Source organism: Carcharodon carcharias, chromosome 8 (assembly GCF_017639515.1).
Source record: "Carcharodon carcharias isolate sCarCar2 chromosome 8, sCarCar2.pri, whole genome shotgun sequence".
NCBI lineage: Eukaryota > Metazoa > Chordata > Chondrichthyes > Lamniformes > Lamnidae > Carcharodon > Carcharodon carcharias.
The window spans coordinates 150,413,485-150,439,235 of NC_054474.1; the positions used below are offsets into that span (position 1 = coordinate 150,413,485).

General features: G+C 42.4%; 1 protein-coding gene across 7 annotated transcripts in view; it reads right to left on the reverse strand.

Annotated features, from left to right (window-relative positions):
• sptan1 (spectrin alpha, non-erythrocytic 1) overlaps window positions 1–25,751 on the reverse strand; it is a 114,945-nt gene that overhangs the window by 64,117 nt on the left and 25,077 nt on the right. For all 7 annotated transcript variants that reach the window (XM_041193014.1, XM_041193015.1, XM_041193016.1 and 4 more), the window contains 16 exons: window positions 25,075–25,219; window positions 24,379–24,533; window positions 20,687–20,822; window positions 20,128–20,229; window positions 14,315–14,452; window positions 13,350–13,460; window positions 13,181–13,258; window positions 12,623–12,778; window positions 11,978–12,182; window positions 11,299–11,480; window positions 8,339–8,582; window positions 7,478–7,600; window positions 6,121–6,338; window positions 4,848–4,940; window positions 4,457–4,591; window positions 3,619–3,767 (listed from right to left, as the gene is read on the reverse strand). In XM_041193014.1, the coding sequence (XP_041048948.1) occupies window positions 3,619–3,767; window positions 4,457–4,591; window positions 4,848–4,940; window positions 6,121–6,338; window positions 7,478–7,600; window positions 8,339–8,582; window positions 11,299–11,480; window positions 11,978–12,182; window positions 12,623–12,778; window positions 13,181–13,258; window positions 13,350–13,460; window positions 14,315–14,452; window positions 20,128–20,229; window positions 20,687–20,822; window positions 24,379–24,533; window positions 25,075–25,219 (2,370 nt within the window). The remainder of the gene's footprint in view (window positions 1–3,618; window positions 3,768–4,456; window positions 4,592–4,847; window positions 4,941–6,120; window positions 6,339–7,477; window positions 7,601–8,338; window positions 8,583–11,298; window positions 11,481–11,977; window positions 12,183–12,622; window positions 12,779–13,180; window positions 13,259–13,349; window positions 13,461–14,314; window positions 14,453–20,127; window positions 20,230–20,686; window positions 20,823–24,378; window positions 24,534–25,074; window positions 25,220–25,751) is intronic.

The window sequence follows — 25,751 nt, forward strand, 5'->3', positions numbered from 1 at the left end:
TGACCCGAGGACCAACACGCTAAACACGCAATAGCGTCACACCCTCTCTGACAAGCAGGCATCAATGCAGACACCAGCACCTCGCTGGACATAAGATTGGCATATAGTATCTCGGTACACATTGGTAAGGGAACTTCACACTCACTTGAGGTGCAGGCGGAGGCAGAGAGTGCCCAGGGCGCCAACAGTCAGAGGACTGCTGGGGACCAGGACAATGCTCAGTCTATGGCTGATGATGGGCCTCTGGAGTCGTGGAGGATCTCGCAGAGATACACGAAGGAATGTGTGCCATGGTGTCCATTGTGGGGGAGTCCATGCGGGATATAAGCACTGCGTTGAATCTCATGTCCGAGCACAATGCCTCCTCCATGACCTTGGCAGGTGTTCTCTGGCCCGTACTGACCGCGTCTGGAAGGGAGTGGCCAATGCCATGGCTGGCATCTCCCCAGTCGCTGTAACCTCATCAGATGCCAAGGTCACTGGGGTATTGAACGGTCCAGGCATCAGAAGCATATCTTGAGAAGACCGATAGTTCTCCCTACCACCGCCCTTGTGGCTCCTGTTGTACCACTGCTCGGCCTCCGTTCTTGGATGGCGGAAAGGCATCATGAGCCACCTTTTGAGTGGATAGCCCTCGTCACCCAGCAGCCATCCATCCAGTCGGGCTGGAGCACTGAAGAACCTCGGCACCTGGGAGTGCCTCAGGATGTAAGCGTCATGGGAGCTGCCAGGGTACCTTGCACAGACTTGCAGAATCTGCATCTTATGGTCTCACACGATCTGCACGTTCATGGGGTGGAATCCCTTCCTGATGGAGGAGGATCCCGGCTCACCCGCTGGCGCCTTGATGGTCACGTGTGCAGTCGATGGCACCCTGGATACAGGGGAACCCAGCAATCGCTGCAAAACTTCTGGCTCACTCTGCCTGGCTGACCTTGTCTATGCAGTAATGAATGAAAATCAATGCAAGCCTGAACAGAGCTTCTATCACCAGTTTGATGCAACTGTTGTCAGCTGATTGGGAGACTCCACACAGATCCCCCACCGAGCCCTGGAAAGATCCAGAGGCATAGGAGTTCAGGGCCACTGTGACCTTCGGAGCCACTGGCATGGGGCGTCCATTCACACTGTCAGAGCTGACCTCAGGGTTGATCCTCTGACAGATGGAGGTCACTGTCTCCCTCGAGAGGCGGAGCCTCCTTCAGGATTGTATCTCAGGCATATTGAGGTAGCTGTGTTGCTGCCTGTAAACTCTGGCAGCAGGATAATGGCATCTTCTCCGGCCCCTTCCACCTTGGCCTTCCTGTTGGCCTTGCGCCCCTTGTGCCTGCGCCTCCCCTCCCGCAGGTCACTCCCGTGGAAGCTGAATAGGGACACCTGGCCTCCTCCCAATTCTGGCCCTCGCTTCTCAGAGGAGTTGCCTCCAGCGGATACCACAATCTCCATTACCAGGGCAAGTGAAAGCTGTCTTGATGCCTGGGAAAGGTGCACACAATGTGAATCCTCCAGGAGCCTGGAAGACAACACTGAGTCCTGAACTGAATCCTCTAAAGGCAGCGCTGAAATGAAGCTGTCCTGTTCACAAGAGCAAGCAGCAAGTGATATTCAAAATACTCACTATTCGCTTTGTGAAGCCCACTGATCCTCTCATCCTGCCCGTGGATGAAGTTATGCAAATTGTGGCCTGCCCATTTTGCCCATGTGACAGCCTGAAAAATCGCATGAGCTACATAAACCCAGAGTCAATTGGTCTCTCAAGGGCCTTAACTGGCCACTTAATTAATGGCAGGCGTGCCTCTGTCTTCATCGCACGCCCGCCTAGCGAAATATCACAGGAGTGCACATTGACGGCGAGAGGCTTGTCTGACGTCAACGTGCTTTATTTCACACACGGGTGGGCACCCACAAACCAAAAGGTAAAATTCTGCCCTAGGTTTCTCTGCTTCTCTACTCTTTTTAAAGTGGTACCATTGTATATCTTCTACATATTGTACTCTGATATTGTCTCAATATTAAACTTCATCGGGGATTCATCTCCTCCATTTACTAATCTGTTGATGATCTCCTGAAATCACTTTACAGTTAACCACCCTCCTATTTTTGTTTTGTCTGTAAATTTTAATACTGTGCCCCATACTCAAGTCAGTTCATTTGTAGAATCAAGAATAGTTCCAACACAGACTCAAGAAACAACACAGTTACATTGCTTCAATGCGAAAAATTATTCTCCGATTTATATCCTGTAATTTTATCCAGAGGCTTCCAAGCAGGCATCTACCAGTTTTTGAAAATCCAAAAACACATTTCCTTCATCTTCTCAAAATAACACCACTAAATTTACTTCTTAAACAATCTGTGCTGTCTGTTTCTAATTAACTCATGTCCTTTAAAGTCAGCGTTAATTGGATTTTGTATTATGGTTTCCAATGGTTTACCCACTACCAATGTTAATTAATGATGCATCTCCTCCTTTCTTGAACAGAAGTTGTAACAACAACCTCAAGCTCTGACAGAATTTCCAAATTCATGTTTCTTTGAAAGAAGATGTTCAAAGCCATTGCTATTTGTTTTCTGACTTCTTTCAGCATTTGCAGATGCATGCTGCTAACAGGTCCAGGGCCTATTTCACCTACATTTTCAGTGCTATTTCCTTATTTCTTATCATACCTAACTGATCCTTACTTTTTCAATCCTGCTGTAAAAACACATCAGGACATGATTTGGTTTTGGTGAAATACCTACAATGACTGAATGGGCTGCCATATTCTGTTTGATTCATACACAGAAATGGACACTTCAGCTACATAACAAAATGCTGCATGTGCTGGTCACTGTCTTTAAATGGGCAGGGAAGGGAAGAAGAAAATTAACGGAAATTTAAAAATGGTAAAGTACATAGGATGGCTGACGTATGATATCATTATAAATGAATTATACAGCACAGAAGGGAATCATGTGGCCCATTGTGCCTGTGTCAGCTCTTTGAGAGCACTATCCAATTTATCCCACGCTCCTTCCCCTCTTTTTCTTTCTACAAGCCCTCCAACCAAAAAAGAAACATGTTGTGAATTTTAACTAGTACTAGTGACGGTGCCAATTTTTAAAAACTCAGTCATGGGATGTGGGCGTCACTGGCTAGGCCAGCATTTATTGCCCATCTCTAATTGTCCTTGTTCAAAGTTTGAGTCAACCACATTGCTATGGGTCTGGAGTCACATGTAGGCCAGACCAGGTAAGGACAGCAGATTTCCTTCCCTAAAGGACATTAGTGAACCAGATGGGTTTTGACAAAAATCACCAATGGTTTCATGGTCATCATCAGACTTTTAATTCCAAATTTTCTGTGGTGGCATTTGAACCCGGGACCCCAGAGTATTACCCTGAATCTCTGGAACGCTAGTCAGTGACAATACCACAATGCTAAATATCTTCCTACAAGAAAACAAAGATACATACCACTATCAAATGCCAGCACTAGCATAGCTATGGGCAGTTATCCAACACACAACAAAAGTACACAAAAAGTGAACCAAAAAGTGGAAGAGGGGAGTACTTGGTATGAAATGCTCCACTGCAAAAATATATACCTGGCACAAAAGGGCAGGTCTAATTACTCACTGGTTGTCAATCTGATCCTGGCGCATTGCAATGCTGCTTGAATCCTCGAGCAGATTCTCACGTGATGCAGACTGTGCTGGGTCCAATTTCTTAACATAGGCAGCAGGAACAAAGCCCTGACGATCATTCACTTCCACTTTCCACCAATCCTTTAAAATAAAATCAAGGACAAACATCAACAACTGTTCAAAACAAAAGTACACAGGCTTTGAATGAGCTGATTCTAAGGACAAGCAAATTCTTCACAATGCTCGGCTGAGTGCGAACAGGTCCATGTTATGTTATTCACGGCAAGGCCTCAGGCATGCTTAAGCATATCTGGATAAAGTAAATCCATGTTGATTCATTCCATAACTCAGTAAAAAGTGAGTATATCACTACTTCAGGTGCAATTTTAATCCTGCAGCAAAGACAGATATGACTAGCATAAACTGCCATTTCCTTAGAGCTTTAAAAGGTTTCAGGAATAGTCCCCAAAGACAACAGTTAATGTTGAGCATAAACTAAAAAGCAGCAGGCAAATAACAGTATTGGCTATTGTCAACTTCTAAAGCACTGAAATATAATGACACCCAGAACAAAGGCATTATGTCAAACCACTATAAAAGGATAGAGGAAACCTTGTGACAACTCCAAATAGACTGTTGCTAAACGGATAATAATAAACCATCTGAAGATGAGCATCAATCACCGGAATATTCAAAAGAAACAAATATCAAAACAACAGTGTGGTAAGTATTTAACCAGATTGTTTATTTATATGAATGGAACAAACTAAACACCACTCTGCTTCTTAACTGATAATTTTCCATCATCTCAAATCCTGGCAATTTCTTACCTTGTTAGTGCTGTTTAGCAGGGTAAGAATATCCCCTTTTTTCATGGTCACTTCACGAGGGCTCTTCTCCTGGTAATCATACAATGCCAAAACCAGTTCTTTTCCAGTTTCATCATCTGTGGGAGCCACTTGTTGCTAAAGAGAGGGAAGTGAGTAGAGATTTGCTAATCAACTGCAGGGCAAATTTTGAGTACCAGATCCACCAATTATATAGTACAAAATGAATTCTTACTGTGGGCTGAACTACATCAGATAAGTGTATGATTGGCTTTCTGATACCCTACAATAATTACGTTAGAAAAGGCAAATCTGTAAGAATGCTTTAAATGGTTTTTTTCAAATTTGGATTTAAATTACGGCAAAACGACAAAAACTGTTTATAATTCCTTACACGACAGGCTTGAGCTTGTTCCTTCAGTGCCTGAATGCTGCTTCCATATGCAATTAGATCAGACATCAGAGCTTCATGCTTCTTCAGTAGGGCCTAGATAAAAAAAACAAACTCAATAATGTTTATAGTAACCACTTGTACGGTTTATTAAAAATCAACGCAAGAACTACTGCAGAAACAGAATGCAGAATGGAGGTAGAGATTCCACTAATGGCTCAGGTCATTCTGTCCCACAATTCACTAAACTATACCGGATTTCAGGCCTAATTCTAATCACGTTGCTAGTTTCTCTTTTTTGGGGTAATGGTAGGGGCCCACTAACTAGTCAGTTGGATTATGAAGTGAAGAAAATGGCCAAGTTTCTGACTCCTAATTACTATCCAAGATCCTTGCTAGAGGCACACAGTAAAGACCAGTTCAGGTTTATCTGTGATGATGCCCGAAGCCAAACAGGCCGCAATGAGGGTCGCATATGAATAATTTCATAGAAGAAAATAAGACTTGCATTTATACAGTAACTTTCCTAACCTAAGGATGTCCCAAAGGGCTTTACAGGCAATGAAGTACTTAGACACTGTTGTAATGTAGGAAATGTAATATGGATGAAATATCTAGGTTATTGACACCCATGGAACTGTACCACAGTAAAGACTTAATTGAGTAATTTTGACCGGTAACATCAGATCAGCTTCCCATTATATATCTCTCATGAATTTCATTTCCAATTACTTCAATATTATTATATTATCAAAATTGCCCCAATATCTCCAGAGGAGAAGGAAAAGATAGGGTGATAATTTACAGGTAAAAATTGTTTTGTTATATTTACAAAAAAAGTGACAAACATTGAATTCCTTCAGCTGCAACGCCCCCCCCACCCTCTGCACAACGAATAAGTGACAAAAATAAAATAGCTACCATTTCAGCGTTTGAAGGCAAGTTTTTAAACAACCAAATACATCAGAATTTTAAAAAATTAATTAGCAGATCTACTATAATCTTATTCCAATGGTTGTCTGAGAATAGGGGCCCAGAAATAGGATCACCATTTGTTCAATGCCAATGAGCTGAGAGCACCAAGGTCAGCCCCAGAGGCAACTCACTGGCCATAGGGGAAGCAAGAGTTGTAGGCTGAAATAATATTCAATATCTATAGCTTTGGTATGTGGAACTGTGATAGAGAAAGATCCTTTTGCTTCATCTCATTTCAACTAATGGAATTGCAATTTCATAAAGATAACTTTATTTTAAAGAAACATAAAAAAAGCCTCACCTCAGCTGAGTCTTCATCTTTCCCATAGTCAATGCTACCAACAACAGGTTCCTTCTCCCTCATCCAGGACTCTGCCTCATTAGCATCAGCAAAGTACTGTTGAGCCTGCAGCGAGTCTTCCAAATCCTGGCGCCTCTGCGCAGCCTTTGCTTTCAAGGAGTCCCACTTCTGATTCAGGTCATTCAGCTTGCTTTTCACATCCTCACTGGCAAAATGACCTGAGAAAAAGCAAAATAAAAATAAAAAGGTTGTAAGGAAATTTCAACAAGTAAAACAAATTACTCATATCTTTCTCTTCATTGGTGCTCCAATTTTATTCAACAAGTTTATTTGTGAATTCCCTGCCTTGCTGGCCCCCAATAACAATTCCTTCTATCCAAAGAGCTTCCACAATTAGAAATTCAGATCTGACTATTTTTAACTTTTTATCCCTTCATGTAGAGTGATACCAAGGTTCATACACTATTATGGTTTTTAATTTTTCAATAAACTGTCTCTGAAGTAACATTAACAAAATTGAAAAAAAACCCATCAAAATAGTGTAAGGTGGCACAATTGCAATTAAAGACTAACATCATTACTCTATAATCAACCCTCTTCTTTCTCCTTAGCTTTGTTACAAGCTCCATACAATTGCAAAATCTATATGCATATTGGCATAGCAAGCAAATGATGCACAATATGATACTGAGCTGTAACAAAGAAGAATGTTTCCAGCCTCCAGTGAGTTAGCTAATCTCAGCTGGAGCAACAAAGAGGTTGCACAACTGGCCTCATCTTTCACAGGCCAGGGAGATGAAATTATGATTGTTGATGGACATATGCAATAGAAATCTGTCATCCTTGACAATACATTTGATAAAACAATTACATTTAGTAGTTCTAAAATTTTTCTTCAGGCTGGGCCCAAAAACTTAACCTCTCACCTCCCCTGTAGTCAAGGATACTGTTCCCATTTTCAAAAAAATCTTCCTGGCTCCTCCCCCTTTCACTGTTCTCCTTCACCATTTTTCTGTCTCTCGTTCTCTCCCCTATTCTTTTATTTCTTAGACATTTCTTTCCTCCATTTTTCTCCTCCTCAGTACTTTTACATTTGCTTCCTTTCCTGCAGGAAGGGAAGCAAAGCTGAACAAGGGCTTATTACTAAAAAAAAAAGCATAAGGGGAGCAAGAAGTTGACAAGTCGCCTCCTGCTAAATGTTAACCAGACTCCTAACGGCAAAATCCAATTCCTTTCAGGGTACTACAGCTTTATACATAAATTATACAAGTTTATTGTTATTTCCTATGAAGGTAATAATATTAGAAAATAATAGGACCTCCAAAGCAATTATTTTTGCCTATTAATTGACACCCACCATCTTCGACCATTGCTTGTCCTTTCTGGGCCACGGCTTTGATACGTGGTTCGTGACCAGAAATCTCCGCCTGGAGTGCCTGGTGTTTTTTAAGCAAGTTCTGAACTCCAATCAAATCCTTTCCTGGAATACAAGATTTTAGTTGTTAAAAACAACACACCAATATGCATTACAATGCACAGCATATTTCTTATTCTTGTATAATCTAGGGTATGTATTTCTTGCTGGGAAGCATTCTACTAGGGTTAGGCACCTTGCGGTACCTCACATAAGTGACCACTGTTCGGGCAAGAGCCCTGATAAGTAGGCAAGTAGTCAATACAAGTAGTACAGTGCAGATTTATCAGAACTTTACCGGGCTCCAAGGGTCAAATCATGAGAAATTATGTAAACTAGGCTTGTATTCTAATGGTATATAGAGGTTAATGGGTGATTTGTTTGAGCTTCTTATCATTTTGAGAGGAATTGTTGAGGGGAGTCTAGGACAGGGGAGACACAAGCTTAAAATCAGAGCCAAGCCAATCAGGAAATACTCACATAAAAGGTATTGGAAGTGTAGAATTGCCTCCCACAAAAAGCAACACATCAACTCAATTTATAATTTTAAATGTGAGATGGATAAACTTCTGCTAAACAAGGCTATTAAGGAATATGGAGCCAAGGAGGGTAGATGGAGTTAGGATGCAGAGCAGCCAGCCATGATCACACTGAATGGTAGAATAAGCTTGAAAGGCTGAATTACCTCCTCCTGCTCTTATGTCTTGAAGTGGAGGAAGAGAATGAATAAAATGTGGGGGAAGAAATAAAAATCTTCTAGAGAAAAAAATGAAAACCCTCAATAACATCTGAAATTGCCCTGACCTCTGTTGGTGGAAGCTGCAATTGGCTCCTTTTCCCGAATCCATGTTTCTTCATCTTCAATATCACGGAAGAGCTGTTGAAGCCTAAGAGAGTCAGCAAGTTTCTGTTTACGAGTCACCATTGGATCTTTCAGTGCCTCATAACGACCAAACAAAGTTTCCTGCTTCTTCTTAATATTGTCAGCATCAAAGTGCCCAGCTTCCTGGAACTGCCGGGCTTGGATATTAATTCCATCAATACGGTCCTACAAGCAGAGAAAAAAAAGTAGTTTTATTCTTAGAGTTAAGCACCATCTACAAGCTGAAGTATCTAGAGCATCTCTTTTCAAAATGAAATTATACAAGTAGAAAACATTTAACAGGAGTACAGGGTGAACAAGGTGACTTATCTTAGTTACTAATGTCATTCCATGCACAGCCAATGAAAATGGAACACCTGCCATTGTCTACATCTGATATGCCACTGGCTTGTGAGTTAAGACTAATTTCCTGCGGAATAGTTCCACTAGTAGCTTGTATAACATACTAAGCTATCAACATCTGGGTTGTCCCATAATCAACAGCACTGAGCAGTAGACATTAATAGTGATACAGCACAAGTATATGATATTCACACCACCACAACAATTTGGCACTAACTCTTCGACTCGAGTGATCCAACCTAACACCACTTTCCTGCCCTTTTCTGTATTCATGCTGTTTTCATTTCCAAATGCTTATTTGATTCTCTTTTAAATGAGATTAAAGCTATTACATAACCACCTGTTGTAATAACCATGTGTGAAAAGAATTCAACTTACTCCTATGTTCAAGTGATAACCAGGTGTCTATGCTCCCTCCCACTTTGTTATCTATTTGCCACCAGTGCAAAGTGAAAGAATCTTTCATTAAATTTTGACAATACTTGTTTCCAGAGAAGCAGCTGGATCCCCACTTAAATTTGCTAACCATTACTAGCAGGACCTTATTAAACTGAGCTCATTATTTCCATGTAACATAACTAGCCATTTAAATACTGTAGCTACAACAGCAAGTCAAAGGCAGGGAATTCTGTGATGAGTAACTCACCTTTTGACTCCTTAAAGCCTGTCCACCATCTACAAGGCACAAGCCGGGGTGTGATGGAATACTCTCCACTTGCCTGGATAAATGGAGCTCCAACAACACTCAAGAAGCTGGACACCATCCAGGACAGTGCAGCCTGCTTGATTGGCACCTCATCCATCACCTTAAACATTCATTCCCTCCACCATCAAGTGAGTGGCAGCAGTGTGTACCATCTACAAGATCCACTGCAGCAACTCACCAATGCTCCTTTGACAGCATCTTCCAAACCTGCAATTTCCACCACCTAAAAGGACAAGGGCAGCAGATGCATGGGAACACCACCTGCAAGTTTCCTCCAAGCCACACACCATCCTGATTTGTAATCATACCACCATTCCTTCACTGTCACCGGGTCAAAATCCTGGAACACTCTTCCCAACAGCATTGTGGATGTACCTACACCACATGGACTGCAGCGGTTCAAGGGGCTTACCACCACCACCTTCTCAAGGGCAATTAGGGATAGGCAATAAATACTGACCTAGCCAGTGATGCCTACATCCCGTGAAAGAATGATTTTTAAAAAATTCTGCAGAACATTTCATATTACAGCACAGATGCTGTTCAAACTCAAAAGAAGAATGACAGAAATTGCGAGTGTGGTGTTACTGAGAGGAGGAAACAATTCCTCAAAAGACAAAAAGCAGATTCAATCACTCTCCAACCTCACAGGTGGTGTTTCCACCAATTCCTAAGAGCTGCAAGTCAATCTCCTTCACCAAATCCTGTATAAGAATGATACAAGGGAGTGACTTTAGGAGTCTAACTTGAGGTCAACATTCGCCATCACAAAAGATTTTGGGACAACTGCTGGAACCAGAAGTTAAACAGGAGAAAACAGCATTACTGGAAATGGATTCAACTTTACTTAACTAACACTGTTCATAGGAACAAGAAGTTAACCTATATGAAAGGATTTACAATGCATGGCTTTTAAGTAAACAATAAAAAATTTGAATAACTGCAATACAATGTCAAATGTAAACTTTGTACAATAACTTCATCTCATTAAAAACAAACCAAAACATTCTAAGATAGTTTGGTGAGGTTATCGCACAAGTATATGAATGATACTGACCAGGAAGGTCCTAGGTTTGATGTCTGCTCTGTGCTACGTTAACTGATCTTAGCCAGACATGGGTACTGAACAATGCCCTGAGGTTAGGAAATGAAAATTAGCCACAGCTCCTACTCCTGACTTTTATTTAGCTATCCCTATGTGCATGTGTGGACATCGAAAAGGGAGAGATTCAAACTTGGTGACCACTTGGGTGGAATTAAGAAAGGGTGCACAAATGTGGCTAGGATTGGAATATACCGCTGACATTGAATAGGTTGCTAACAATCATTGCCAAGGGTCACACATTAACAATGATCATCTGGATGAGGAACCAGAGCACATCCATTGCTCATGTAACTGCACCCCTGAAAGTAATCAATACCTTCAAGAAGAGAAGGTGGAATTGGAAAGATAATGAATTACATAATTAGCATTTATATGATTCTGAAAGAACCTGATAGGGTAGATTCTGGGAGGGTGTTTCCTCTTGTGGAGAACAATGGGGCACAGTTTAAAAATAAGGGGTCTCCCATTTAAAACACAGCTGCAGAGGAACTTCATCCCTCAGAAAGTGGTTAGTCTTTGGAATTCTCTTCCTCAGAGAGCAGTGGAGGCTGGGTCACTGAGTTGGACGGATTTTGAGACTGACAGAAAGTTAAGGAGGATAGGCAAAAAGGGGGGCCAGCAGGAAAGTGGAGCTAAGGTCACAATCAGCATATTACTGACTGGCAGAGCAGGGTTGATGGACTATATTACTTACTCATGCTCCTATTTCTTATGATCAATTTTCATACCTGGTGTGCTGCAATATCAGCTTCCAGCAGTGCATGTTTCTTCTGCAGGTTTTGCACACTAGTCAGATCTTTTCCATAATCGTCTGAAGCAAGGTGACCTTCAACCTCATACAACCAGAGTTCAATGTCTTCTACGTTACGGTTAAATTGTTGCTGTTGGTTGGCTTCACGTAGCTTAATGCCTGTGTACAAACAAAAGGGTCACGAAAATGACGAGAATATTTTTACTCCGTCACCACCAGCGCACAGTAGCAGCAGTGTGTACCATCCATCACTGGCTCAAAATCCTAGAACTACTTTTATAACACCGTTGTGGGTGTTATACCACACAAGGATTGCAGTAGTTCAAGAAGCCAGTTCACCACCACCTTGTCAAAAGGCAATTAGGGATCAACAACAAATGTTGGCCTTGCCAGTGACGCTCAGATCCCATGAGCAAATATAAAAAGAAACTGGCCTTATACATCGAAAGTGGCCAGTTGGAGGAAATTCCTGACATGTTGGAACTCAGTGGGAGTTGGCACTTTACTAGGAGAAATAAAAGACAATTGACATCAAACTTTCCCCTCTGTGCCTTCTGTTATCAGAAGAAGAAATGCTTTATTGAAAATGTTAATTGCAAGGCTGCTCTTGACAAGGAGATCATTTAATTCATACAAAACATCTATTATTTCCTGACCTTTCATTTCTGTGGCCTCAAGCAGTCTTTTCCACAGAGAGATAACTTCATTCATACGGGCAGACACTTCATCTGAGGCATAGTGATTGGCATCAATCAGCTCTTGTCCAGCTTTCTGTAGAGTATCAATTCGACTCTGGTTGGCTGATAGTTCTGCTTCAAAAGCCTGGTGTTTTTGAACCTTTCCTTGCAAGTTGGAGGGGTCCTGGGCCAGATCAATAAGTTAGAAAGACTTTACAAGTGTATCATCTGTATCATCAACATTTCAAACTAGTCCGTTACAAGTAAACTGTGTAACAAGCTTGCCGTCAGATTTTAAATTTGGACAAAGTAGGCAGTAAGTTGGAGTTATACTCATTTAATTCCATAAAAGCACATCAATTTGCATGGTACAACCAATCAAAATCCAACTTTGCAAATTAACTTTAAATTCTATTTAAATAAGATTTTTTTTTAATCCAAATCAGGGAACTGTTGTACAACCCCTGTTAGGTCAAAGTGTTCCAGAGTGATGGATGATAGTCAAATTCCAGATGCACTATTATTAAAGAATGGATCTATACAATCTTAAAATTGCTCAATTCCCACAGCATTGAACTACAGGGCATGCAATAAATTACACCCAAGACAACTGGATAGTCTCACCTTGTGAGCTTCGTCAGTGGCAGTTTTCATCTTCTCATTTATCCAACTCTTCAGCTCATCAGAGTCACGGAAAAACTGCTGCAGGCTGAAAGAGTTCTCCAGTGCTACTCGCCGAAACATGGCACGCTCATGAAGAGCATTCCGACGGCTCAGCAGCTATAACACAAAGGTTGGTACTATAAGTTGAAGAGAAGACGAGGAGAAGGTTTCTTTTTATATATAAACACTGAGTTATGACGTGGAATGCACTACCTGAAAGGGTGGTGGAACTGGATGCAATAGTAACTTCAAAAGAGACTTGAAAGAAAAAAAAATTGCAGGGTTTGGGGGGAAAAAAGTGCAGAGTGGAACTAACTGGACAGTTTTTTTTCAAAGAGCAGGCACAAGCAGAATGATGCAAATGGCCTCCTGCGCCGATGAATTCAGTCTATCCCAGGGGAAAGACATCCACTCTACCTATTTCTGGTTATATATGAAGTGGACTAAAATATGACTTGAAAAGTGAAAAATCAGCAAAAACACTTAAAAAGCTGACAATATAAAACAATTCAAATTTACTGCATCACGACGTGCTGCAACATCTTCCTTTGCATAGTGATCACTCTGAATCAACTTGGTGGCAAATTCTTCCAAAGCCTAAATGAGAGAAAAATAGAGTGGTTAAAATTGAAAAGTAGAAGTGATTGTAAAGAATATGGAGGAACTGGAACATACTTGGCAAACATACCGTAATTTTCTCTTCTTGAGCACCAAGGGACTTTTCAAAATCTTCATGCTTTTTCAGAAGTGCTTCTACACTGTCCAGTGAATCTCCCAAGTCTTCATTCAACAAGAAAGCCTGTGCAAAGACAAGATTCATACAAAATTCTCAGCTGGGTATAATAGCAATCCACGACATTTACCTGCTGTTGCTTTCTGACAGGAACGGTACCGAGCGATGGAATAACATATTCAGGAGGCTTTACATCCTAATAGCTCAAATTTATTGCTCAAGATGGCATTGTAAAACATTAGAAAACTAAATGACAACTAACATTTTGATAATGGATGGTCCTTTTTTTTTTAAAAAGGAAAGTGGATTTGGTTTGGCCAAACCACAGAGAAAAACAATTTGATTTGTAATGGTTTGAGATGGCCATTTGTGGAGAGGATAAATTTCTTCTACATAAACATGCAAACATATTAGAAAAATAATACCACTGCACTGCTCCTTATGCAGCAAGTTGAGGTTCCTCCAATATCCTGGTGTCCAATGGATACATTTTTGGACTAATCTCTTCATTATCCTACAATCTAATCAGCCATCTGTAATACTACTGCACTTGTACACCCAAAACATCCAACTATCCAGTAGACATACAGGTATCAACATGGAGATCGGTCCTCCCTCATCATACTGAGATATATCCTCTACACCCTCATACACTTCAACCACAAAATTTATTCGCTGAAGACTTTTTAAAAAAAAATGAATTCCATAAAATTATAGTTCTCTGAAGTCTCTTGAAAATATGTTACACAAGAAATCATCAAAATGTTTTCATCTTAAAGTATAGATAAGGTTTGGATAGGATCCTTTAATTCCTCAGAATAATGAGGCAGTCTATGTTACACTTACCACTTCAGAATTTCATCATGCACCAGAGACATAAGTGAATGATGTCTACACTGCTATCCAAAAGACACACTCACCTCTTGCTTGCTCATCCAGTTGTCCACCTGCTCAGTGTCACGGTAGAAGAGCTGCAGATCCATGCACTGCTCATATTGATGCCTACGGAGTTCCCATAAATCTAGCAGAGAAACTTTCTCCTCAGCAAGGATTCCAAGCTAAACAACAAGAATCAACAAACATTTACAGCCATCGTTTTCAACATACGAAAGAACATAAAAATACTGCAAACGTGTACACACAAACCTAAAGAGAGCCATGTCCAAACATTTTCAATGTTTAGTCAGGTGAGAGGGAAAAAAAAGGGTTTGGTCGTCATAATAAATAAAGTGGCAACCAAATAGTCTTGCCTGCTCCCAATTCACTCAGGGGGAGGTAGTGGTGCAGTGATATTGTCACTGGGCTAGTAATCCAGGGTAATGCTCTGCAGACCCGGGTTCGAATCCCGCCACAGCAGATGATGGAATTTGAATTCAATAAAAATCTAGATATCTGATGATTACCATGAAACCATTGTTTGTTGTAAAAACCCATCCGGAAGGAAATCGGTCATCCTTACCTGGTCTGGCCTACACGTGACTCCAGACCACACTGCAGTGTGGTGGCTCTTAACTGCCCTAGGAAGCCACTCAGTTGTAACAAAGTCACAAAAAAGGAATGAAACTGGGTGGACCACCTGGCATCGACCTAGGCACCGGAAATGACAAAGGCAATCTCAGCCCTGTCGACCCTGCAAAGTCCTCCTTGCTAACTTCTGGGGGCTAGTACCAAAATTGGGAGAGCTGTCTCACAGACTACTCAAGCCAGTCACCCACATTACAGATAATGTCCCAGAAACCATCATCGCCATCGCTGGGTATACCTTGTCCCACTGGCAGGACAGGTCCAGCAGAGGTAGCAGCACAGTGGTATACAGTCAGAAGGGTGTCGTCAACATTGATTCCAGACCCCATGAAATCTCATGGCATCAGGTCAAACATGGGCAAGGAAACCTCCTGCTGATTACCACATACCACCATCCCTAAGCTGATGAATCAGCACTCCTCCATGTTGAACACCACTTGGAGGAAGCATTGAGGGTGGTAAGGGCACAGAATGTACTCTGGGTGGGGGACTTCAATGTCCATCACCAGGAGTGGCTCCGTAGCACCACTACTGACCGAGCCTTAAATGACATAGCCGCTAGACAGCGTCTGCGGCAGGTGGTGAGAGAACCAACAAGAGGGAAAAACAGACTTATCCTCATCAGCCTGCCTGCCACAGATGTGCCTGTCTATGACAGTATCAGTAAGAGTGGTGGAGACGAAGTCCCACCTTCACATTGAGGATACCCTCCATCGTGTTGTGAGGCACTGTCGTGCTAAATGGGGTAGATTTCGAACAGATCTAGCAACTCAAGGCTGGGCATCCATGAGGTGCTGTAGGCCATCAGCAGAACTGTATACAAATACAATCTATAACCTCATGACCTGGCATATCCCCCACTCTACGGTTACAATCAAACCAAGGGATCAACCCTGGCTCAATGAAAAGTGTAGGATGGCATGCCAGGAACAGCACCAGGCATACCTAAAAATAGGGAGTCAACCTGGTGAAGCTATGACACAGAACTACTTGTGTGCCAAACAGCATAAGCAGCAAGTGATAGACAGAGCTAAGTGATCCCACAACCAACAGATCAGATCTAAGCTCTGAAGTCCTGCAACATCCAGTCGTGAATGGTGGTGGACAATTAAACAACTCGCTGGAGGAGAAGGCTCCACAAATTTCACCATCCTCAATGATGGAGGAGCCCAGCACATCAGTGCAAAAGACAAGGCTGAAGCATTTACTACAATCTTCAGCCAGAAGTGCCGAGTGGATGATCTATCGCAGCCTCCTCCGAGGTCCCCAGCATCACAGATGCCAGTCTTCAGCCAATTCGATTCACTCCATGTGATATCAAAAAACAGCTGAAGGCACTGGAATCTGCAAAGGCTATGGGCCCTGACAATATTCCTGTAATAGAACTGAAGACTTGTGCTCCAGAATTTGCTGTACCCCTAATCAAGCTGTTCCAGTGCAGCTACAACACTGGCATTTACCGGGCTATGCGGGAAATTGCCGAAGTATGTAATGTACACAAAAACAGGACAAATCCAGCCTGGCCAGTTATCACCCCATCAGTCTATTCTCTATCTCTAAAGTAATGGAAGGAGTCATCAATAGTGCTATCAAGTGGAACTTGCTTAGCAATAGCCTACTCACTGACGCTCAGTTTGTGTTCCACCAAGGTCACTCAACTCCTGACCTCATTGCAGCGTCGGTTCAAACATGGACAAAAGAGCTGAACTCGAAGGTGAGGTGAGAGTGACTGCCCTTGACCTCAAGGCAGCATTTGGCAGAGTGTGACATCAAGGAGCCCTAGCAAAACTGGAGTCAATGGGAATCGGGGGGAAAACTCCACTGGCTGGAGTCATACCTACACAAAGGAAAATGGTTGTGGTTGTTGGAGGTCAGTCATCTCAGCTCCAGGACATCACTGCAGGAGTTCCTCAGGGTAGTGTCCTCGGCCCAACCATCTTCAGCTGCTTCAGCAATGACCTTCCTCCCATCATAAGGTCAGATGTGGGTATGTTCGCTGATGATTGCACAATGTTCAGCACCATTTGCGATTCCTCAGATACTGAAGCAGTCCATGTCCAAATGCAGAAGACCTGGACAATATCCAGGGTTGGGCTGACAAGTGGCAAGTAACATTCTCACCACACAAGTGTCAGGCAATGACTATCTACAATAAGAGAATCTAACCATTGCCCCTTGATGTTCAATGGCATTACCATCACTGAATACCCCACTGTCAACGTCCTGGGGGTTACCATTGACCAGAAACTGAATTGGATTAGCCATATAAATACTGTGGCTACAGGAGCAGGTTCGAGGCTAGGAATCATGTGATGAGTAACCCAACTCTTGACTCCCTAAGGCCTGTCCACCATCTACAAGGCACAAGTCAGGAGTGTGATGGAATACTCTTCATTTGTCTGGACAGGTGCAGCTCCCACAACACTCAAGAAGCTTGACACCATCCAGGACAAAGCAGCCCACTTGATTGGCACCACACTCACAAACATTCACTCCCTCCACCACCGACGCACAGTAGACAGGAGTGAGTACTATCTACAAGATGCTTTGCAGGAATTCACCAAGGCTCCTTCAACAGCACCTTTCAGACCCACGACCACTGTCATCTAGAAGGACAAGGGCAGCAGATAGGTGGGAACACACCACCTGGAACTTCTTCTCCAAGTCACTCACCATCCTGACTTGAAAATATATCGCCGTTCCTTCGCTGTCACTGGGTCCAAATCCTGGAACTCCCTTCCTAGCAGTGCTATGGTTACCTGAACCACAGACTGCAGCAGTTCAAGAAGGCAGCTCTCCACCACCTTCTTAAGGGCAATTCCAGTAAATGCTGGCCCAGCCAGCAAAGCCCACATCCCGTGAATGAATAAAGAAAAATGTAGGGTGGGGTGAGCAGCAGGAGAAATGGAAAGCAAATGCTCTGAATTAATAAAATAATTATATATTTTGTTATGTTGCTAATCAACATTCAATTCACTTTATCTTCATATGGAAATTCACTTCTGGTACATTGCTCTTCATTAAAAAATTACATAAGTGAATAATAATAGTAAAAAAGAAAATTACTGTCAGACCTAGTCAGTTCTGCAACACAGGGTTCAATTTATTTGAAGGGATCATTAATCCCACTTTCCAAATGGTTGGCCATCAGTAAATCCAGCATGATGACTCCTAGCACAGAATTTTTTGGTCCCTCACAGGCAGGAGGCCCCATAAAATTCTCCAGGTGGCCTTTCCAAGAACTATCCACAATTTTTTGGGTGACAGGCAAGGCCCAGGGCAGCCCCACCCCAGTTGAGGCCCTCAAGTGGCCATTTCCTGCCCTGTCTCATTTTTGAGGCTGGCGGGAGGGGTTCAAGTCAGGGGAGAAGCCTGGCAAGGTCACCCTGCCAAGGGCCAGGTTGGAGTGGCACCTCCTTCAAGGGTCCCTGTTTCACATCAGCCACCACTTAGCAGATGGAATATAATATGGGAAAATGAGAGGTTATGCACTTTGGCAGAAAGAACAGAGGAGAATATTATTTAAATGGAGAAAGACGGCAGAAAGCTGCAGCACAAAAGGATTTAGGGGTCCTTGTGCATAAATCCCAAAAGGCTAGCATACAAGTTCAGCAACTAGTAGGGAAGACAAATGGAATGTTGGCCTTTATTTCAAAGAAAATGGGAGTATAAAAATAGAGAAATCTTGCTGAAACTATTCAAGGCACTAGTTAGAACCACACCTAGAGTACTGTGAACAATTTTGGTCCCCTTTTCTAAGGAAAGATACACTGGCATCAGAAGCAGTCTAGAGAAGGTTCACTAGGTTGATCCCGGGTATGGAGGGATTTTATTATGATGAGGAGAGGTTGAGTAGGTTGGGCCTGTACTCATTGGAGTTCAGAAGAACCAAATGCAGCCATATCAAAACATATAAGATTCATAGGGGACTTGACAAGGTAGACGCTGAGAAGTTGTTTCCCCTTGTGGGAGAGTCTAGGACCAGAGGGCATAATCTCAATGTAAGGGTTCAAGTAAGGGGTCGCCCATTTAAGACAGACGTGGACGAATTTCTTCGCTCAGAGGGTAGTGAATCTGTGGAATTCTTTACTGCAGAGGGCCGTATAGGTTGGGTCGTTAAGTACATTCAAGGCTGAGATAGATTTTTAATCTGTAAGGAAATCATGGGTTATGGGGAAAAGGCAGGAAAGTGGAGTTGAGTATAATCAGACCAGCCACGATCTCATTGAATGGTGGAGCAGATTCAATGGGCCGAATTCCCTACTTCTGCTTCTACGTCTTATGGCCACCGCACCCAACTTCTGCCCTCTCCTCCCCCAGCCTCTCCATCAAGACCCCTAACCGCCTCTCCCTTGGCCTCAGCTCCCCTTCCCCACACTTACCTGGTCCTGTGACATATAATCTGAGGATAGCTTGTAGTGCCAGTCCTGACCACTGCCGGGACTACAGAGTTGCCAGCCAATCAGATTGGCCAGCAGCTCTCCAAAGCAGGGTGGCTGCGAAGGTGCTTTCCCCACTGACCCCTTGGGTGGCAGGGCGGGAAACACTGCCATCCCAAAATCCTGCCCTCAAAGTTCTTTTTTACTGGTCATCAGTCTCTCCAACTCTCACAAACATCTTGGAATATTTTGAAGTTAAGCCTAACAGTTTTGAACCTTCATTTCAGACTACAACCATGATATTTCAGACTACAACCATGGTGTTTAGAGTGAGATGAGAGTAGAGAAACTAGGCACTTCTTCATAGGGTAGTGAACAAACTGGAAAAGGCGACAGTTCAGGAGGCCAACCAAAAATAGCATTGACCTGGGAGGAGGCATGTCTGATCTACACTTGGCTGTAAAAGGTGCATGTGCTGGAGGGAGCACCTGCAAAGTGAAATATGGATGAGGGAAACTGCATGTCCTTTAGAGCAGGCAGGCTAAAAATATATCCACAAGGATAAGCTGGTTTTACTTACCTTGAAAAGGGAATAAATTCCCCAGTGATCACAACAGTTCACAAACACTCTCATTCAGCTGCAGTATAAATTATGCTAAGATTCAGGAATTAATCTTTTCTGAAACATTTTCCCATCCAAAAAGATAGGCTTTGCAAAGTTTTCTCATTATGTTAAATACAAACAGATTTCCCATCATTTTAAAAAGATTTGTTGTCACAAACTAAAAAAAAGGTAAGGAACGTGGAGGTTCATTACTGGTGTACTGTACCTTCTCACGGACTTCATCAGATGCATAATGCCCACCACTGAGCAGGGCCTGTCCTGCTTCATCTGTAGCCTTGAAACTGTCCTCATGAGCATCAATTTCACCCTGAAAACAACACATTCAGATATACAAATCACAAGATTTGTAACTTGCTGCTCAGGTCATTTAAACGCAACTAAAGACATCTATAAGCCCCACCTATTCATTATTATAATCTCTATTAGGTCTTCATTGTACGCCTTTGTGGTTGTGCACTGCAGAATGTCTTTGCCGTGCTTTGTGAATTTAAGCCCCAATAAACAAGAAATAAAAATTGATCTAGACATTCTGAATAAGCAGCCTGCCCAAAACGGGTATAAAACTTCTCAAAATGTGCAAATCAGAGTCCTACACAACATTCAATTACAAATGTTTGGTATACACTATTCTGTTTTCTTCCCTAAAAGAATGAACATTTTCCAGTCAAATGTACTGTATTACATTTGAAACTCTGATTTGACTTTACTAAACTTTCAGTGCAAGTGCCTGCACAAGCAGAATGATATCAGAGGACTAGAATCACCTTGTGCTCCTGATGTCTGTCGAGCAACGCCTCTGCTCCAGCCACGTCATTCGCCAATTCATCAGCACTGATGAGAGCTTTCATTTCAGTCACCCAGCTGGTCAGGTCACGGAAATCAGCCAGGAAACGCTGCAGTCTAAGTAAAAAGTAGTACTGCTCTAAACAATGTTATTACTGATTAGCAATATGCCAAATCACACTGCAGTGTCAAAGAACATTGTAGCAGAGAATCAGATAATTTAAAACATCAAGGATGCCAGTTTTTTTCCTTCATAAATTTAATTCCAGTGTCATCTTTATTCTCTGTAACTGTTAATATTCTCCCTTTGCCAAGCAACTATCAAACTCCCATTCAAAAGAATCATCACCAAGCCAAAGGAGGAGAAAGGAGAAGCCAAAGGTCCATCTCTGACACTTCCTTTCCCTTCTTTGACCTGTCTCAATTTCTGGTGATAGACTGTCCACCAATATCTATTACAAGCCTACCGACTCCCACAGCCACCTCAACTTCAGCTCCTCACACCCCACTTCCTGTAAGGACTCCATCCCATTCTCTCAGTTCCTTCGCCTCCGTCGCATCTGTTCTGACGATGCTACTTTCAAATACAGTTCCTCTGACATGTCTTCCTTCTTCTTTAACCGAGGTTTTCCACCCATGGTGGTTGACAGTGCCCTCAACCATGTCCGGCACATGTCCTGCCCTCACACCTTCCTCTCCCTCCCAGAACCATGATAGGGTCCCCCTTGTCCTCACTTATCGCCCTACCAGCCTCCACATTCAAATCCTCCACCATTTCCGCCAACTCCAGCATGATGCAACCACCAAATACATCTTCCCTTCACCCCCCGGCGGCATTCTGCAGGGATAGTTCCCTCCGGGACACCCTGGTCCACTCCTCCATCACCCCCTACAGCTCAACCCCCTCCCACAGATCCTTCCCATGCAACTGCAGAAGGTGCAACACCTGCCCCTTTACTTCCTCTCTCCTCACCATCCAAGGGCCCAAACACTCATTTCAAGTGAAGCAGCATTTCACTTGCACTTCCCTCAATTTAGTCTACTGCATTTGTTGCTCCCAATGCGGTTTCCTCTACATTGGAGAGACCAAATGCAGACTGGGTGACCGCTTTGCAGAACACCTTCGGTCTGTCCGCAAGCATTACCCAGACCTCCCTGTCGCTTGCCATTTCAACACTCCACCCTGCCCTAATGCCCACATGTCCGTCCTTGGCTTGCTGCATTGTTTCAGTGAAGCTCAACACAAACTGGAGGAACAGCACCTCATCTTCCGACTAGGCACTTTACAGCCTTCCGGACTGAATATTGAGTTCAACAATTTTAGATCATGAGCTCTCTCCTCCATCCCCACCCCCTTTCCGATCCCCCTCTTTTTTCCCAATAATTTATATAGATTTTTCTTTTCCCACCTATTTCCATTATTTTTAAATGTATTTCCTTTTCATTGTTTTATCACTACCTTTTAGCCTTTTTTGATTCCTTCATCACACCCCAACTAGGGCTATCTGTACCTTGCTTGTCCTGCTTTCTACCCTTAATTAGCACATTACTTTAGATAACATCACCACCTTCAACACCTCTTTGTCCTTTTGTCTATGACATCTTTTGGTTTATCTCCACCTATCACTGGCCCTCTATCCAGCTCTACCTGTCCCACCCACCCTTAAACCAGCTTATATTTCACCTCTCTTCTATTTTTACTTAGTCCTGTTGAAGAGTCACATGGACTCGAAATGTTAACTGTGTTCCTCTCCACAGATGCTGCCAGACCTGCTGAGTTTTTCCAGGTATGTTTGTTATTGTTTTGGATTTCCAGCATTCGCAGTTTTTTGCTTTTACCAAAAGAGGAGATGTTGGTAAAAGCTAAGTCATAGAGGTAGATTTTAAGGATGGTTTTAATGGAGAAGAGGAAGGTGGGCCAGGTTTAGGAATGATATTGCAGAGCTTTAGAATATAGATGGCTGAAGGCATGGCTGCTACTGGGCAGAAGAAAGGAGTGTGGATACTCAAGAGGTGAGAGTTGCAGAAGCACTAAGTTCTTGGACGGTTGTAAGACAAGGCCATGGAAATTGTTGAAAATGAGGATAAGAATTTTAAAAACTGGGAGCTAATGTAGGTCAATGCACAAAGGACTGATGGGTGAGCTAGACATGGTACAAGTTTGTAAACTAAGTGCAAAAAGTTTTCATAAATTCAAGTTTATGAAAGGTGGAAGACCAACCAAGAAAACATTGGAATGAGAGAGTCTGGAGGCACCAAAAGCATAGATTAGAGCCCAGATTGTCTGGTCCTGCTCTAGGGGACCCGGCAAGCCAGCCGGAAGTCCATTGGTTTTCGCTGGGGCCAGACAATTCAGGCGTGGGCAGGCCCTGAAAATCCCAATCAAGGGTTTAAACAGCAGAGGTAGGTTTAGTGATGCTAATCATCCCGTGCATGAAAACGTTTCCATTTTCCCTGAATTGTTTTATATTAGCAGAAAGCATAAACTACCTGCTCAAAGTTCAAGACAACATAAAAGTTGTAAAATTGATGAACCATTGCTTAATTTCTTTTCATGAGTTCCCAAATTTTAAAACTTTGGTGGTAGGCCACAAGACCATAAAATGTAAGACCAGAAGTAGGCCCATTGAGTCCACTCCACCATTCAATGAGATCATGGCTGATCTGATAATCCTCAACACCACTTTGCTACCTTTTCCCCATAACCCTTGATTCCCTTACTGATTAAAAATCTATCTCCTTGAGTATACTTAACCACCCAGCTTCTACAGCGTTCTGCAGTAAAGAATTCACCACCCTCTGAGGGAAGAAAATTCGTCCTCATCTGTCTTAAAAAGGCAACCCCTTATCTTAATCTGAGATCATGCCCTATGGTCCTAGACTCTCCCAGAAGGGGAAACAACCTCTCAGCATCTACCCTGTCAAGCCCCCTAAGAATCTTATATATTTCAATAAGGTCGCCTCTCATTCTTCTGAACTCCAATGAATACAGGCCCAACCTACTCAAACTCTCCTCATAAGAAAATCCCTTCATACTCAGGATCAACCTAGAGAACATTCTATGGACTGCCTCCGATGCCAGTTTATCTTTCCTTAGATAAGGGGACCAAAACTGTTCACAGTATTCTCGGTCTAACTACTGCCTTGAATAGTTTCAGCACGATTTCCCTATTTTTATACTCCATTCCCTTTGAAATAAAGGACAGGATTTTCCGGTCCCACCACAACTCAGTGGACTTCTGGCTGAGGCGCCACCTTGCCCATGGCGGGTCCCGCCTGCGACAGTGCAGGAAAATCCCAGCCAAAGGCCAACATTCCATTTGCCTTCCCTATTACCTGCTGAACTTGTATGCTAGCTTTTTGGGATTCATGCACAAGGATTCCCAAACCCCTCTGTGCTGTAGCTTTCTATTAGCAACATAAGTGGCATTTGCAGTCAAATTTTGCTAGTTAAAAAAGTCAAAATGCCACATTTGCAGCTGCAGAGGCAAAATGGGCCTTGATTTATAAAATGCAGAATTTAAGGCAGATGGTCTATTTATCACTGCTACAATAAAAGGTTTGTAAACTGCACCATACTTAATAAATTGTACACTAGATGCAAACTCTCTTGTTTCACTCCCTCGCAACGAGTCTCCATGCAAGTTCTTAAATCTTTCACTTCTGCTTTCACCTGTATGAGTCATCAAGACGTGTATGCCTCTGTGCTGCCAAGGTGCGGATTCGCTCCCAGTTTTGAATGAGTTCTTCTTGTTTCACCTGAATCTGGGCTGCATTCTGTGGGTGTGACTGTTGTAGGCGATCTGCCTCAGAAGTCAGTGCTTTCACCTGCACAATAAGCAAAAGAAAACCGGTACCAATGCAACTACAGCTTGTGTTTGAGAAGCAATAAATGGCATATAACTGGCAAGTAATAATTAATTGTAATGAGCTGTTATGGTCTTAAGCTTTGACTTACCAGTCAAACTAAGATGCGAACTAATTACTCTTTTTACATATTAATAAAATTATATTTTATGCTGTTGTCACACATGCACATCTTATACAGAGAATACTGGAAATGCACAAATGACATTTACGAATCCTGTAAGGTTGGATCTCAGCTACTACAGCTCCTCAGTGACTATGTAAATAATTCTTTCCAGGAACAAAAATTAGTACCACAGTCCTTCACAATTTTTAAATCATTACACCAATATTTTCTGATGACACTGACATCGACCCCTGACATTTCCAAGTATATACCAGACCTGAGGGGCTGGGCACCTTACAGATCAGTTTTTTGCAGAAACCAAGAAGGCATTTTGAAAGTATAAGAAAATAAGTATTTGAAAGGTCAGAAGTCATTATCCTAGTTGAACAGCAGTACCTTATCCTCCAGAGCTGCAAGATCTCGCTCTAAGCCTTCATGTTTGCGGAGAAGTGTCTGCACACTAGCCAGGTCACGTCCAAAATCATCTGATGCCATTAGCTGTTCTTTCTCTTTAATCCAACTAATTGTTTCATCCACATCCCTGTCAAGCACAACATGCATTAATATAGAATTACATTTTGCAGGTCTAGTTTATAAACACACATACACACAGAAACCATTCATTTTAGGTTCTCTTTATGCCATGTAATTAATCTGGCCCAGTACTTTTTAATTTCTTCCCAGGTGGAAGCACCTACCTTTCCCTTTCATTTCCATTCAATACCCAGCTATTTTACTGTGAAAAACATTATTATAGGTAATATGGTACAAATTATTTATACACAAGAAGCAAAAGCATTCATGCAGTAAAAGAGGATTACCTTGTGGTTTGTGTGCAATATGAGATTTGAAACAATGAATGAATATTAGGAGATGACATGAGAAAAATTGATCATATTCACATATCAGGGTGGAAATTTTTTGTGCAAGACTTGGAGCAATAAATAACTCAAAAACTAATTGATTAAAATTAAATATGGCATGCAGCCAGTTGTATAGTTTCCTAGAAAGAAATTAGCAACTTCTGCAATCTAGGAAATTAATTTCTCTTTCTGGCACTCAGGACATTCTTG